Below are 13,426 nucleotides of genomic sequence, written 5' to 3' on the forward strand. Positions count from 1 at the left end.
GGAAAAAAAATAAAAATCTAGTTTTACCCCTATTTTTGGAGAAGTGTAACTCCACAAGAAAGGATGTAGGAGTATATGTTTATATGAAAAATCCCCTTTAATTTTTGACAAAGAATCATCTCCTAAAATTTTTCACACTTATTAAAAAGTACCCTGTATATTGTGTATATATACATACACATATATATACATCAGATTTATGATTACCATAGTATTTATATATACGTGCACACATATAATGTACATAGTAAAAAGACTAAGTTCATTAAGCATTAAAGATCGATATCGATTAGAATATATGAAAATTAATAATTTAATAAAACATGATTTTATATTCATTCCATTAATAATTTTTCAGATATTGGAAAACATACACATATACGACATCAATTAGGAAAAAATGTGCGTTGCTTATTTTAGCATATTATAATTCAATCAGATTTAAAAGAAAAATCTTTATGTATGTGATAAAAGAGATGAAAACAAATTATATTGAATAAAACTTTATTTTCTTATTTTACAGTGGTAGTCGTTTCATTAGGTATGCCATTTTCTTCTAGATTCTCTGGCTGTTGTTCGTAATGTAATGGTAATTTATCGCCCCATTTACTGCTTCTTGCGCAACGATACATATTCCTGGCAATAAAACACTCGTGTAATTGTTGTATAAATTCGAATATTGAGTTTTAATATTGGTACATACTTTCCATGTTTATAACTTGTAAATATTTCTTCTTTCAGCTCACCATTAGCGAGGCACATGCGACAGACCACGTGTTTGGAACGTTTTAGCACTGGTTGCACGATCTTTGGCCACTGTTCGTCATCTTCGGGACGTTTATCTATAAAAATCTCAATCAAAAATTTTGCATTTGTAGGAAAGATATTGTGTAATATCTCAATGAAACCCTTGCAATTTTTAATGAATTGATTATCTTTGATTATCTTTGATAATCAATTCATTAGAAATTGCAAGAGTTTGAACTGTTATTTAAATGATTCAAATAACAGTTTGTACTTTTGTTATATACCTTTCTTTAACACAACATAGGAATATAGTTGCGTTTTGTGTTCCCGTCCACCCAGAAATTGCAATGGATGATACAAAACACTAAAGTTGCATAGAATATTGTCTGTGGCAAATCGCGGGCACTTCAAATCATGTGGACACTAAAAAATATATATAACTGATGCGCACTGTGATCGAAATTGTCTATATCTTTACTCTAATGTCTATATTTATCTAATCAATACTCACAGGGGAAAAAATGTGAACAAATTGTCGCTCTTTTCTATATTTTGAGTTTACATATCTGAGGATGAAATCTCGTGCTTCATTTACTAGCTTTCAGAAAAAAAATAGATGAGAATGAAAATTTTACGAGCAAAATATAAAAGAAATAAAATCATTATTGAATAAATCTACCTTGAAACCTTCATTAGTTCCTTCTTCTACAATGATTAAGTAATTTTGAGTTTTCTTCCAAAGCTTTAATATTGCTTCAAGACGAGATTGCTGACCCGACAATTCAAATAAAGAAAATGCGCTCATTACAATATCGTAGGTAGGCTAGAAATAATGAAGATATTTCTCAAATTATACATTTAATTTTAAAAAATTTCGTTGTATAATTATTTTTATAAATATTGTTCTTACATTTATGGATACTGGAAAATATTGGCGATAGAAGATATTTTTGATTTTAGGCTCGGCAGCTTCCGCTAATCTTTCTGCCAATTCAATCATAGATTCTGATGGTTCAACACAAAAATATTCTTTTAATGAATCTGACCAAATCTCAGATGCGACCCTGTAACAATTTTTATTTTCTCTTTGCATTAATCAATTCTACATTTTATGTTTCAGATATTTCACAAACTATAATTGGCATATTCATTTATACTTACCATATATTTGTACCAATACCAGAGCCAAAATCAAAGAATGTCTCGGGCCTAAAATCCTTGTCTCGTGTTTTAATCTCGTTCAGAATGCTAGATGAAACTGCATAATTCTGAACACTTTTGGCTGCCATATATGTTAGGCAGGTAAGTTTATCAAAATTAATTGGTTGCCAGTTATAAATGTGTTGCTTTAAAATATTTCTGGCTTTTGTGTCTTTCTTGAAATCTATATCTTGCACAGATATTTTCTCACCATGATTATTAGTATTCAAATGTTTCTCTACTTTCTCTAATTTTGCTAATAATTCATGCTGTTCTAACGGTGGATAGCGTTGATACAAGTATTGGCACAACTTCTTTGCACTTTCACAAATTTTCTTCAAGTTTATTTGTTTTTCTACAAATATTATTATGGAATAATATATATAATATATTTAAATGTTTTGGAAATATTTCAAGTATTTTATGCAGTGAAAGTTACATGTAATCAAAGTACCTTTCAAAATTGTATGTATCTCCTTTGAAGCCCATTTTGGGAACATTGGTGTTTTAGGCTTAATAATACCTGGATGATGCTTATGTTTAATCTCATTGTTAGACAATAAAGCGGATGTTGCATCGTCAAGTAGAACTTTTGGCTTTGTTGAAAACTGAATACAGATCTCAGTATCAAATTAAAAAATCTTATTTAATATATCTAAACAGATAATATTAATATAGCATTATACTCACACAGCGTAAAGAAACAATCCTTGTACATGGTATCTTTGTTACAATTAGCTTCACCATATTTGCAATAAAAATTATTTCAGCAATATTAACGAGCGATAATTCGCATATTCCTCATCAAAGTACTCGAATACCTGTGACAGATACAAGAGAAGATATTTTGATACACATAGGTGCACAAAACGCTAGTATGTCACGTGGACAAATTCTTTATGTCTTAATATCATATAATTTTCGAAAAATTATTTCAGCAATATTAACGAACGATAGTTCGCATATTCCTCATCAAAGTAGTCGAATACCTGTGACAGATACAAGAGAAGATATTTTGATACACATAGGTGCACAAAACGCTCGTATGTCACGTGGATTACAAATTCTTTATATCTTAATGTCATATAATTCTTGAAAAAAGAAACTCTTATTCTCTTTATTCACCTGCCAATAAAACTCATGTGCAAAAACAAAGTTGTAACAAAACTGCGAAAAAAATATCTCTATAACCGTGCCAGATCCTAGGTCTTCGAAGAAAGGTTAGATGCATGCATAACCTGTAAATATGTATAAACATGCGTCGTTCGCGGCGAATACATGAAAGCTCCGAAAATAACTCGTTACAATCCTGTTCGCGTATGTGTCAACACATTCGATTATCGCGTGTACCTGTAGCGAATCGTCCCGCAAATTGACACTTCAAGTATGAAATTCGCGGAGCATCTGAGCGCTCACATTACACCGGAATGGAGAAAACAATACATCAACTACGAGGTACGAAAATTTTGTAAATAAAAAAAATTCTTGGTATTGTACAGGTATTGTATAGGTTTTATGCGTACACGATTTCGCGACAGCTACTTCAATGATGAACAGAGAAAAATAATAAATAATTTATAAAACCGTCGACTAAGCGTATATGAATCCTCGAATACATATTTTGTGTTTTATTACAGTGCAATTACATATATTATATTTGCAAAATTTTTAATAAATATCTTTAAATATCTAGGTATCTTTAAACATCTGATATCTCTAATACTTTGTATAATTTCATAATTATGCGATAGGAAATGAAGGCCCTTCTGTACGCTGCAGTGGAGCAGGCTCCATCGGCAGATGTAAGCGAAGCACATGTTTTGGAAAGCTACTTTAGCAAATTTGATGAGAAGTTTTTCCATTATTGTGACAAGGAATTGGCTAAAATAAATACCTTCTATTCTGGTAAATTTTATGAATTTATTTTAAATAAATCTTTATTAATATTATATTTCTGTTAAAAAATATTCTAATAGATATTATATACAGGGAGATGTACAAGTAATATTAATTTCTTTTCAGAAAAACTGGCAGAAGCGACACGTAGATTTTCCACGCTTAACAATGATTTGAGCGAGATTCTGTCAGTTTCTGAGGATGCTCAGAGTCGTAAGGCACGCTATCGCAGTCACATTTTGCATAAGAAGCCAGTGTCAGCACGCAAACTCCAGGAACTGAAATTGGCCTTTTCCGAGTTCTATCTCTTCCTCATTTTACTTCAAAACTACCAGAATCTGAATTTCACTGGATTCCGAAAAATCTTGAAGAAGCATGATAAAGTATATAAGTTTGATGAATACAAGAGCATAAATAATTTTAAAAAAATAAAAGAATTAGAAAAAGGCTGTTTTGAGAATTTATTTTGTGATCAAGAGATTAATATATGTGCATAATATAATGTTTGTAGCTTTTAAATGTTGACATTGGTGCCAAATGGCGTGCAGAGCATGTCGATACGGCGGTATTCCATACGCGTAAGGATATAGATAGGCTCATTGTGGAGACCGAGGCTCTGGTGACTCGAGATCTAGAGCATGGTGATCGTCAACGAGCCATGAAGCGGCTCAGGGTGCCCCCGCTTGGAGAACACCTCTCTCCATGGATCACATTTAAAGTAGGCCTCTTCTCCGGCGCTTTTATAATTCTTTTCATAGCTGTGATATTGTCCGGTAAGCAGAATGCGTTTGCCTTTTATCCGATATATTGAGCATTATATTTTCTCATTTTTTTATTTAAATTTCATTACATTACAGCCATGCAATACAAAAAGAAGGACAATTGGACAGTATTGTGTCGGATTTACCGTGGACCACTTCTTATGATAGAGTTCTTGTTTCTCATGGGAATCAACGTTTACGGCTGGAGATCTTCTGGTGTGAATCATGTGCTGATATTCGAGCTTGATCCACGCAATCACTTATCAGAACAGGTTTGGCAAAAATTAAATGAACACATCAAGATAAAATCATTTTGTGTTAACATTCTAAAATTAAGAATAAATTGTTCGTAGCATAAGAGGAATTTATGATGCATGTACTTTTAGCACATCATCGAAATGGCAACCATACTTGGCCTGGTCTGGTCTATATCTATATTGGGTTTCCTGTATAGCGATACATTGGGTGTACCGCCGTTTGTTCAACCAGTAAGTCATACTATTTTTGCTCTCGATATTTATTTTTTTTTTAAGAGTAGAATTCGAAAAATAAGTGCTACTCTATTTTTTAAGACATTTATTTTAAAGCGCGACCAGGAAGAATAATCGATCGATTTTATAGCGCAAGAAATTCTTTATATAAGGAATTGATCTTAGCTCTTTATAGGTACTATTCTACATGCTATTGGCATTGTTCCTGTTCAATCCTACCAGGACGTTGCGACACGAGGCTAGATTTTGGACTTTACGCGTTATGGGTCGCATCTTTTGCGCGCCCTTCTTCTATGTGAGCTTTGCGGACTTTTGGCTCGCTGATCAACTCAATTCCCTTCACACAGTCTTCCTGGACTTTCAGTACTTCGTCTGCTTCTATTTCCAGAATTCTTCTTGGACCGATGTTACGGGTGAGTATAATTTATATCATTATATAGAAATAAAATGAGTCACATTATAAATATATTATGAAATTTTTGAGTTACATGCTCTGTTATTTTTTATTATATTATATTACATTTATTATTTACATTTTTAATCGATATTCGATAAAATATTTTAATTATTCTATTTGAATAATTATTTTTAATAAATACATTAGTATTTATTTTATTTCCATATGTTTTAATAAGAAATCTTGCATATAATTATTTTTTTCTACAATTCCCTAAAATATCAATACACTTCTCTTTTTTTTAATAGATACAGAAACTTGTATAATGCGTGAATTGTCGATGAGACCGTTCGTGGTGTGTCTACCGGCTTGGTTTCGATTTGCACAATGTTTAAGACGTTATCGGGATACGAAAGAGGCTTATCCGCATTTATTGAACGCGGTAAAGTACGCAACGAGCTTCTTCGTCGTCATTTTCTCTTATTTGCACTTGACAAACAAGAGTAAGTCCTTTACTTTTTCTAACATAAAGATGTTGAAAATATGTTTATTTATCAAAATTTGTTTTCTTACAGAATACTACGCGTTATCTACTGAGAATCCTTACTTTTATTTGTGGCTCACAGTTAGCATAGTAAGCTCTTGCTTCACATACACATGGGACGTGAAATTAGATTGGGGTCTCTTTGACAGTAACCCTGGGGAGAATAAGTTCCTTAGGGAGGAAATAGTTTATTCGTCACCCGTATGTTTAAAAAAAATCCGTTACATATCAATAACATTAGTAATGTTAATAACAAGAAACATAAACTTTTTGCGCTAGTGATGAATTCACGTCATTTCTACATTTGAAACAAATAACAATTGTGTTATGCATGTCATTTCAGTGCAAAAGATTGATTTATTTAACGATTAATTTATAACGATTAATTTATCATAGTTTTATTCTGTTTTGCAGTATTATTATTATTTTGCGATGGTCGAAGATTTTATCTTGCGATTTGGATGGGCATTCTCCTTGTCCCTAACAGAGATGGGTTACGTCCATGCAGATCTTATGGTTTCCATCGTCGCTCCATTGGAGGTCTTCAGGTAAGTATATGCTTTAAATTCATGTTTTAAATTTATGTTTTAATCGCGAATGCACGTGGAATGTGCAATTATTTGTCAGAATTGATGTGAGAAATATTTGTCAAATTAACTTAATGAATGCAAATCATTAATTTTTATCGTTGTCTCGTTGTTCTTGATAATTAATGTTTAAACTCATAATGTGCACGCAATATACAATTACTTGCATTACTCGAAATTACCTCAAGCGACTCTTTTCTAATGTCGATCATTCTGTATAATAGTAACGAAATAATTAATCGTCGAAAGTCGAGAAAATCACGACTTAATCGACGATAAACCGGCCGATCTAATCGCTTAACAATGCGCCTTATACTAATAAGTCGCTAGAAGGTTCTTGTGGAATTACTTTCGACTGGAGAACGAGCACCTATACAACGTAGGCAAATTCCGAGCAGTGCGGGATATCTCTATAGGACCCATCAGACGCGACGAGGACAATGATATCAGGAACGTGATCCGTTTGATGGACACGAATGACGACAACGATAACAACAATGAAGACGATTAGTGGACTCCCATGATTGCAGTGTTTGATACGTTGTAATTTGTCTTTTTTTAATTTTTATGTTTAAAGATATTTAATTTATATATTTCATGATATGTTTAAATTCGACTTATCTTTGAATTCGATAAAATACCGCTAGATTTGCACAATTTTCTAATCTCTTGGACGTATTGTATTATAAAATTTGCATGATATGTGAATTTTTTTATTAGCTTATATATATATTAAAAATGTATGTGTGTGAAGCAGGGAAAAAGAGAGAATGATTGAGAAAAACTGAACTCTCATATAATGTTACAATGTTTGTTCGACAGGCGTTTCATGTGGAATTTTTTCCGGTTGGAAAATGAACATTTGAACAACTGCGGAAGGTTTCGAGCCGTGCGGGACATCTCGGTTGCACCAGTTGACTGTTCGGATCAGACGCAGATATTGCGAATGATGGACGCTTCTGACGGTGTTATAAACCGCAAGAGAAAGCAAAAAGTTGACGAGAAGCGCAAACCGATTCGGTTGCTCTTAAAAGGCGAATCTCTCATGGATGACAATTGAGGCGAGGATTATTTATGCATTAACTATGCATAGCTAAATCAATTTTTGTTCCGTCTTACAGTTTTGATTTCATCAACTATTGTGAAAGCTAATTAAACTGACAAAAGTAGGAAAATGTGTTGGATTGTAAATTCTGGAAGATTCAAACATCAAATCATCATTTGATGTTCATTGTGAGATACATTAATTAAATACGTTAATATATCGATGTGATTAAAGATTATCTAAGTAAGTGAGTGTTCTTTGTCATCGAGAATCAAATGATGCAAATATGAATCAAAAGAATGAGATTATATCGATGTTAACAACTCATGTACTTTTACTTCGATTGTACCTTGACTAAATAAATGACTGTTACAAAAGAAACATTAGTGAAACATTATGTTTCTAAGAACAATCAGACGTCCAGACGGGTATCATCACGTTACTAGACCGGACATTACATCCAAAGTATACAATTTGAAAACGCTTTGATATTACTATCATTATTCAATGATATCCTCTTCCTGACAATCCTGAAGTAATAGATTCATCAGTATCCACCATCGAAACGTACATCGTATCATAAATTGGAGAAAACGTTATCTAACAACGAATGAACTCTGAAGAGTGAACGTCCCAGCAGACGAAAAGTGAACTATAGCGAATCTAGTAACCGGAACAAATCCTCACATGTGCGGATGCGGGTGCGCGGTATGGTGGGGGCACATGCAGCTTAATGACATCTAATACGTCCATATTAATCGCCGGCAGAGGAGAAGCAAGAGGGAGAAGACGGAGGGAGAATCGCGTTTTCGAAGAACGAAACTTGGAGTACTCGTGCGACAAGAGAGACAAGACGAAGGCGAGACGTGGGAGGGCGAAAGTCTCGGCGGTGGTCGGTTTATTGATTGAACATGAAACGACGCATCGAACCGCGCAAGCTCGCCGTCCGCCCTGAATGAAGTGACGTGCTCTCTCGCATATGGAGACGCGAATAGAACGACGATAGAATCGTCGTGCATCTCGTGTGCGGACAGCCCTCGGCAGCCGAGCAGCAGCGACGACGACTACTACGAGAGGATGCTCCTTCGGCGGGGCTGCACTTGGCTGACGCTGATGCCGCTCCTGCTAAGTCTGTCTATCGGCGAACTCAGCTTCTATCGAAGTAAGTAAGGCAGAGAGTCTATTCGGTTCTCGGGAGACAACGTCTCCAGGGGGAATGACACGGTAACGTTGAAGGACGGCCACTTGTAGCCTTCGTGTTAATTAAAAAGGATTGATCCATTGAAATGTCGAAATCACATTAATTAATGAAGTATCTCGTGCAAATTTATACGCTTGATCGGTCTGCGAGAAAAAAAATATGTTACAGGGAAAGCAGTCTTTAAAGAGGAGGAGTCTTTAAATATTTTAGTAGGGGATGATCTAGATCTTTTGTAAATATATTTTTAAAATATTTTTTCCCTTAAGTAATAATATATTGCAGGAATGTATTGGAGAAATGTATGTAAGAAACAGAAAATTTGAAAAGTAGCTGACTGTGATATAATGAATTATTATAGTTACATTTAATTCTTTCTTTAAAAAAAAACTTTCTATTTTACTAAAAATCGAAAGTTTTATTTAAAACATAAAAGTTTAATACGCTGATATTAGAGACTCTATTTTTTTTATGCTTTTCAAATAAAAATACTCGGAAAAAAGAAAAATTTTAGAAAATGTTGTAAAAATTAATATACTATTATAAAATTAATATATATTATTTATATTTATAATAAAAGGCTTTGTGTCTTGTTATAATTTGTAAGAATGATAAGAAAATAACCCGCAGCATCATCATCTCTGAAGTATCTTTCCTCGTATCACATAATTAAGACTTGAAGGTCAAGAGTAAATTGCGGGATTGTTTGTGATTAGACGATTTGATTCAATCCTTGCTGACCGGTCAATGATTTTTACAAAATTTAGAATTTTACGAAAAAAGTTTTAAGACATGTTTTTAAATTTTAAAGCATGTTTTTAAATTTTAAAGCTTTTTTTCTCTAGTGGTCGGCGTTATCGCGGAATACGTGTTATATCTTGACCGCAGGAAACTCGTTTCTACGTGCTAGCAAAAACGGAAGTTGGATGATAAGAATTCAAATAGAACTCGATACAACTCCGGTTTAACTCACGATATTTCAGTTTGCATTAATCGGATAGACTAGAATTAAAAGCTAATGCGATTATGACATAAGCAAATATCCACTATCAATTTCTATTTCCCTGATCAATATCTCGTCATGTAGGAAATTTTCATTATTTGAAAAGAGAATTTATTTTCTGTATAAATTTATGTTCTTACGTCGTACATCAAATGTTAAAAGGTTCACATCACAATTAATATAACATGATTTTTTTTCTTATTTAAAAGGAATAACATTTTTTTGAAAAACATAATGAGAAAAAAAATGATATGATTGAAAAGATAAAACAATTTTTTAATAAGGAGAATCATTACTTTAATAGTAATGGTAGTAAGTAGTCAACCTGTAGCAGTAAGCTTGATATTTAAGGATTAAATACATATAAAACTCGAGCGACTTCAATTTTCATCGCCACTCGTAACTTTTATCTTCTCATCATTAAGCGCGAATTTCATGTTAGAATTAGCCATTAGAATAAAGTGATAATTATTACTGATTTTTTGAATTAGTACTGATAATTAGTATCGTCGATATTAATTGGTAAAAGCGCAGCGCGAAAACGAGAACGCAGTTTCCATTTCTTTAAACGTTATGCAGATGCGCTCCCGGAGACGTCATCGATGTCGGACGACATCGCGCTGAAGCACCTGATCCATTATCTGGAGGCGCATCGTCTTCAGCAGCGTCTTCATCGCTCGCATCTGACCACGTTTCTATCGCCTGTGCACAAGAAGCACAGCGATTTTCAGCAACTGAACCGTCAGGAGGAACGCCTCATCGAGTATTTAACCGACAGGAAGGCCGCCGAGGAGAGCCTGAATCAGAAGTTGAACGCATGGCTGAAGCATTATTATCATCCGCCCAATTATCACGATTCGATCGCCGACCAGATCGTGAAACAGAATTCAGAATACTTTCGCAATCTAGATCACAAGTACTCGGACTATCCCGAAGAAAAGCAGCCAGACGAGATGAACAGTAACGGTCACTTCTCCAAGGATCTTGAGTACAGACAGACCTTCAATGTGGATAGAGGAAGAGCGATGGACGAATCTGTTGTGGACACTTTTCACAAGTATATAGATCACAATCCCGCGGGCATCTCGTGGCATCACGAGGGCGGAAGAAAAACAGCACGACCGACAGAGGCCACCGAGCCGGAATTTACGTACGAGTTTGACAACTCGAATCTCGAGGAGAAACATCCGTTTGCGGTGGCTCCGAACGATCCCAGATACTACGACAAAGCGCCGTTTTCATCAGGTAAACATTCGCGCTGATTGATCTTCTATTAATTGCTCTTGTCCTAGAGAGCAATGCTTCTCAATCTATTTTAGCGAACGAAGTCCTGCAAAGAATACAAAACTTATTTGAAGGATTTTTACCTATTCAAAGTTGAATTACGAGTTCTCTGATATGTATCTTAATTTAAAAATATATAATATTCGAATAATTAGATAGAGAAAAATAAATTCACAAGATATATTTGATTTTCTTGTATAAAGAATTTGGAATGTAATAAAACAAAAAATAATTTTTTGATACGTATTATTACTTCTTTATACATCTCTATTGAATTTTCTTATTAGAAAAGATGCAGATTATTATCAAATTTTTTTGTTACATATTTAGTAATTTTTTAAATCGCTACAAGTTTTCACCTCGCGAATCCCTTGATCTTAGTCTAAGGAGACTAGTTTGAGAAGCATTGCCCTAGAATCTTGAAAAGAATCGAATTACGTCAATTCAAGTTTATACAAGCTTTAATAAGCTCTAGTCTTTTTTAACCCTTTCTTTTTTAAACTTTTCCTTTTTATAAACACATTGATCTATTGATATAGTTGCTATTTTTGCTTCTTTTTCAAAGACACTCTCTATAAATGGAATTAAAACTTTGTATTTATGTAATAATACCTAACCCGTAGACGACGTAAATCGACAAGAGGAAGAGGCGGTTAAGAAAGAGTCAATAATGATAAAGCATGAGGACGATATTCGAAATATCGACCAGACACCGAAGGAATTGATCGTACGACTTGATACCGGATCGAAATCAGACAGATCAGAGGGATATCATCCGTTGATAGAGCCTATGAATTATAACTTAAATAATGATATCTATTTCATCGGTAAGCAGAAAAAAATTGTGAAAATATGCAAAAAAATGAATTGATCGACATGATTAATATATTTTTTTTCAGCCATAGTTGCCGGTTGCAGCGCAGCAGCGATGTTCGCTCTGGTATTGATCAGTTTAACATGGTGCAGGTAATGCCAGTTACAATGATTGACTAGGTTGACGCACGTTTTCTGCTTTTTTTGCAGCGTTTTGTTTTATGTGTTAGACTACAACGTGGTGCGAAAGCTGCAGCGGATATAGAATATCCTGCTTATGGCGTAACAGGACCGAACAAGGATGTGTCGCCTTCCGGTGACCAGAGACTCGCCCAGTCCGCCCAGATGTACCATTTCCAACATCAGAAACAACAAATTATCGCCATGGAAAAGTGAATTCTAGTTCTATATAAGAAAGAAAGAAAACGAAACAAGTACTTAAATTTTTTTTTAAAGAATGGTATTATAAAGGAAAACGTTGTTTGTTGCAGTCGCACTTCTGCAACAAGAGACCCAGGTTCCCTTTCGGAAGCAGAAAGCGACGAGGAGAACGAGGAGGGTGACTACACCGTTTATGAATGCCCGGGACTTGCTTCTGTAAGTTTTTTCCAACTGTATATAAATTTTTTCATACTCAAAATCTTTAACGTTTATTCCCATAATCTCAAATTAATCCTAACAGCGGCTTCAATGATTTATATGTTAAAGACGGGCGAGATGGAGGTGAAGAACCCGATGTTCCATGACGATCCTACTCCAGCGACACCGGCTGTGCAAAGCAACAACAAAGAAGAGGACCACATATAGTTTCAGTAAAGTAGAAAAAGAGAAAAAATCAACCACGCGCGCGCAATTTCGAAGAAATCTTCCCTGGTGCTTAGCTCACTGTTAATGTACCATATCGGAAATGTTTATCTATTATATTTGAGTGTATACACAACTTTAATATTTATATATGGGGCGAGGGGCAATGTATTTTACGAGAGAGGGAGGAATCGATTCGATACTAGAATGACCGATGTTCAACCCTTCGTTCCGGAAATAAGATAACATTTATCAGCGTCTATTTACATTGATACGTGAAATCGAAGCACGGTAATCAAAGTCAACAAGGATGCATCAGTGTAATTCCATGTGAATTGAATTGATCTTACAAAATCTCAATAAAGAGATTTCGAAGAAATTTAATTCTAAAAATTACGTTTTTTTTAGATAATTATATTCCGAAGGCAATTATTAAAAAAAACACTATGTATGTACCATTTTCTTTCTGCGCCGCGCAAAACGCTACATCGTTTCTTCTAGTATTGAAGCATTAAATTGTCGACAGCGCTTTTATGAGTTAAAGTAATGAGAATTCTCTAAAAAGGACGACGAATCGACGTGCAAAATGGCTCGTCTGTCAGAGAACACCCAACTGTTTTCTAATGTTGTGACGTACTATAGTTTGTACTTTCATA

The 13,426-nt window shown here is 34.3% G+C and overlaps 3 protein-coding genes across 5 annotated transcripts; 2 read left to right on the top strand and 1 right to left on the bottom strand.

The window, feature by feature from the left end:
• Positions 1 to 487: 487 nt before the first annotated feature.
• LOC105257769 (methyltransferase-like protein 17, mitochondrial) lies at positions 488 to 3,380 on the bottom strand. 2 transcript variants are annotated; one of them, XM_011268623.3, is made up of 10 exons: positions 3,298 to 3,380; positions 2,638 to 2,768; positions 2,402 to 2,555; positions 1,909 to 2,302; positions 1,658 to 1,811; positions 1,427 to 1,570; positions 1,259 to 1,345; positions 1,032 to 1,170; positions 704 to 842; positions 488 to 636 (listed from the first exon to the last, which is right to left on the bottom strand). In XM_011268623.3, the coding sequence occupies exons 2-10, from the start codon at positions 2,692 to 2,694 to the stop codon at positions 513 to 515; spliced, it is 1,392 nt and encodes a 463-aa protein (XP_011266925.1). In that variant the 5' UTR covers positions 2,695 to 2,768; positions 3,298 to 3,380; the 3' UTR covers positions 488 to 512. The 2 variants fall into 2 exon arrangements, with proteins under 2 accessions (XP_011266925.1, XP_011266924.1); XM_011268622.3 differs by lacking the exon at positions 3,298 to 3,380 and adding an exon at positions 3,073 to 3,240.
• LOC105257768 (xenotropic and polytropic retrovirus receptor 1) lies at positions 3,214 to 8,660 on the top strand. 2 transcript variants are annotated; one of them, XR_002192851.2, is made up of 12 exons: positions 3,214 to 3,402; positions 3,699 to 3,852; positions 3,970 to 4,226; positions 4,355 to 4,616; positions 4,701 to 4,876; positions 4,991 to 5,092; positions 5,271 to 5,508; positions 5,801 to 5,995; positions 6,068 to 6,237; positions 6,451 to 6,584; positions 6,848 to 7,166; positions 7,446 to 7,633. XR_002192851.2 is itself a non-coding variant. In XM_011268620.2 (11 exons), the coding sequence occupies exons 1-11, from the start codon at positions 3,334 to 3,336 to the stop codon at positions 7,681 to 7,683; spliced, it is 1,995 nt and encodes a 664-aa protein (XP_011266922.1). In that variant the 5' UTR covers positions 3,214 to 3,333; the 3' UTR covers positions 7,684 to 8,660. The 2 variants fall into 2 exon arrangements, 1 of the variants encoding a protein (XP_011266922.1); XM_011268620.2 differs by lacking the exon at positions 6,848 to 7,166 and having other exon boundaries at positions 7,446 to 8,660.
• On the top strand, positions 8,528 to 13,426 carry LOC105257767. The gene is made up of 7 exons (XM_011268619.3): positions 8,528 to 8,830; positions 10,449 to 11,114; positions 11,777 to 11,980; positions 12,053 to 12,119; positions 12,197 to 12,358; positions 12,458 to 12,563; positions 12,675 to 13,426. Exons 1-7 carry the CDS (start codon positions 8,746 to 8,748, stop codon positions 12,771 to 12,773), a joined length of 1,389 nt encoding a protein of 462 aa, XP_011266921.1. The 5' UTR covers positions 8,528 to 8,745; the 3' UTR covers positions 12,774 to 13,426.

Source organism: Camponotus floridanus, unplaced genomic scaffold, assembly GCF_003227725.1.
Source record: "Camponotus floridanus strain SB8 unplaced genomic scaffold, Cflo_v7.5 scaffold2, whole genome shotgun sequence".
In the NCBI taxonomy this organism is placed as follows: Eukaryota; Metazoa; Arthropoda; class Insecta; order Hymenoptera; family Formicidae; genus Camponotus; species Camponotus floridanus.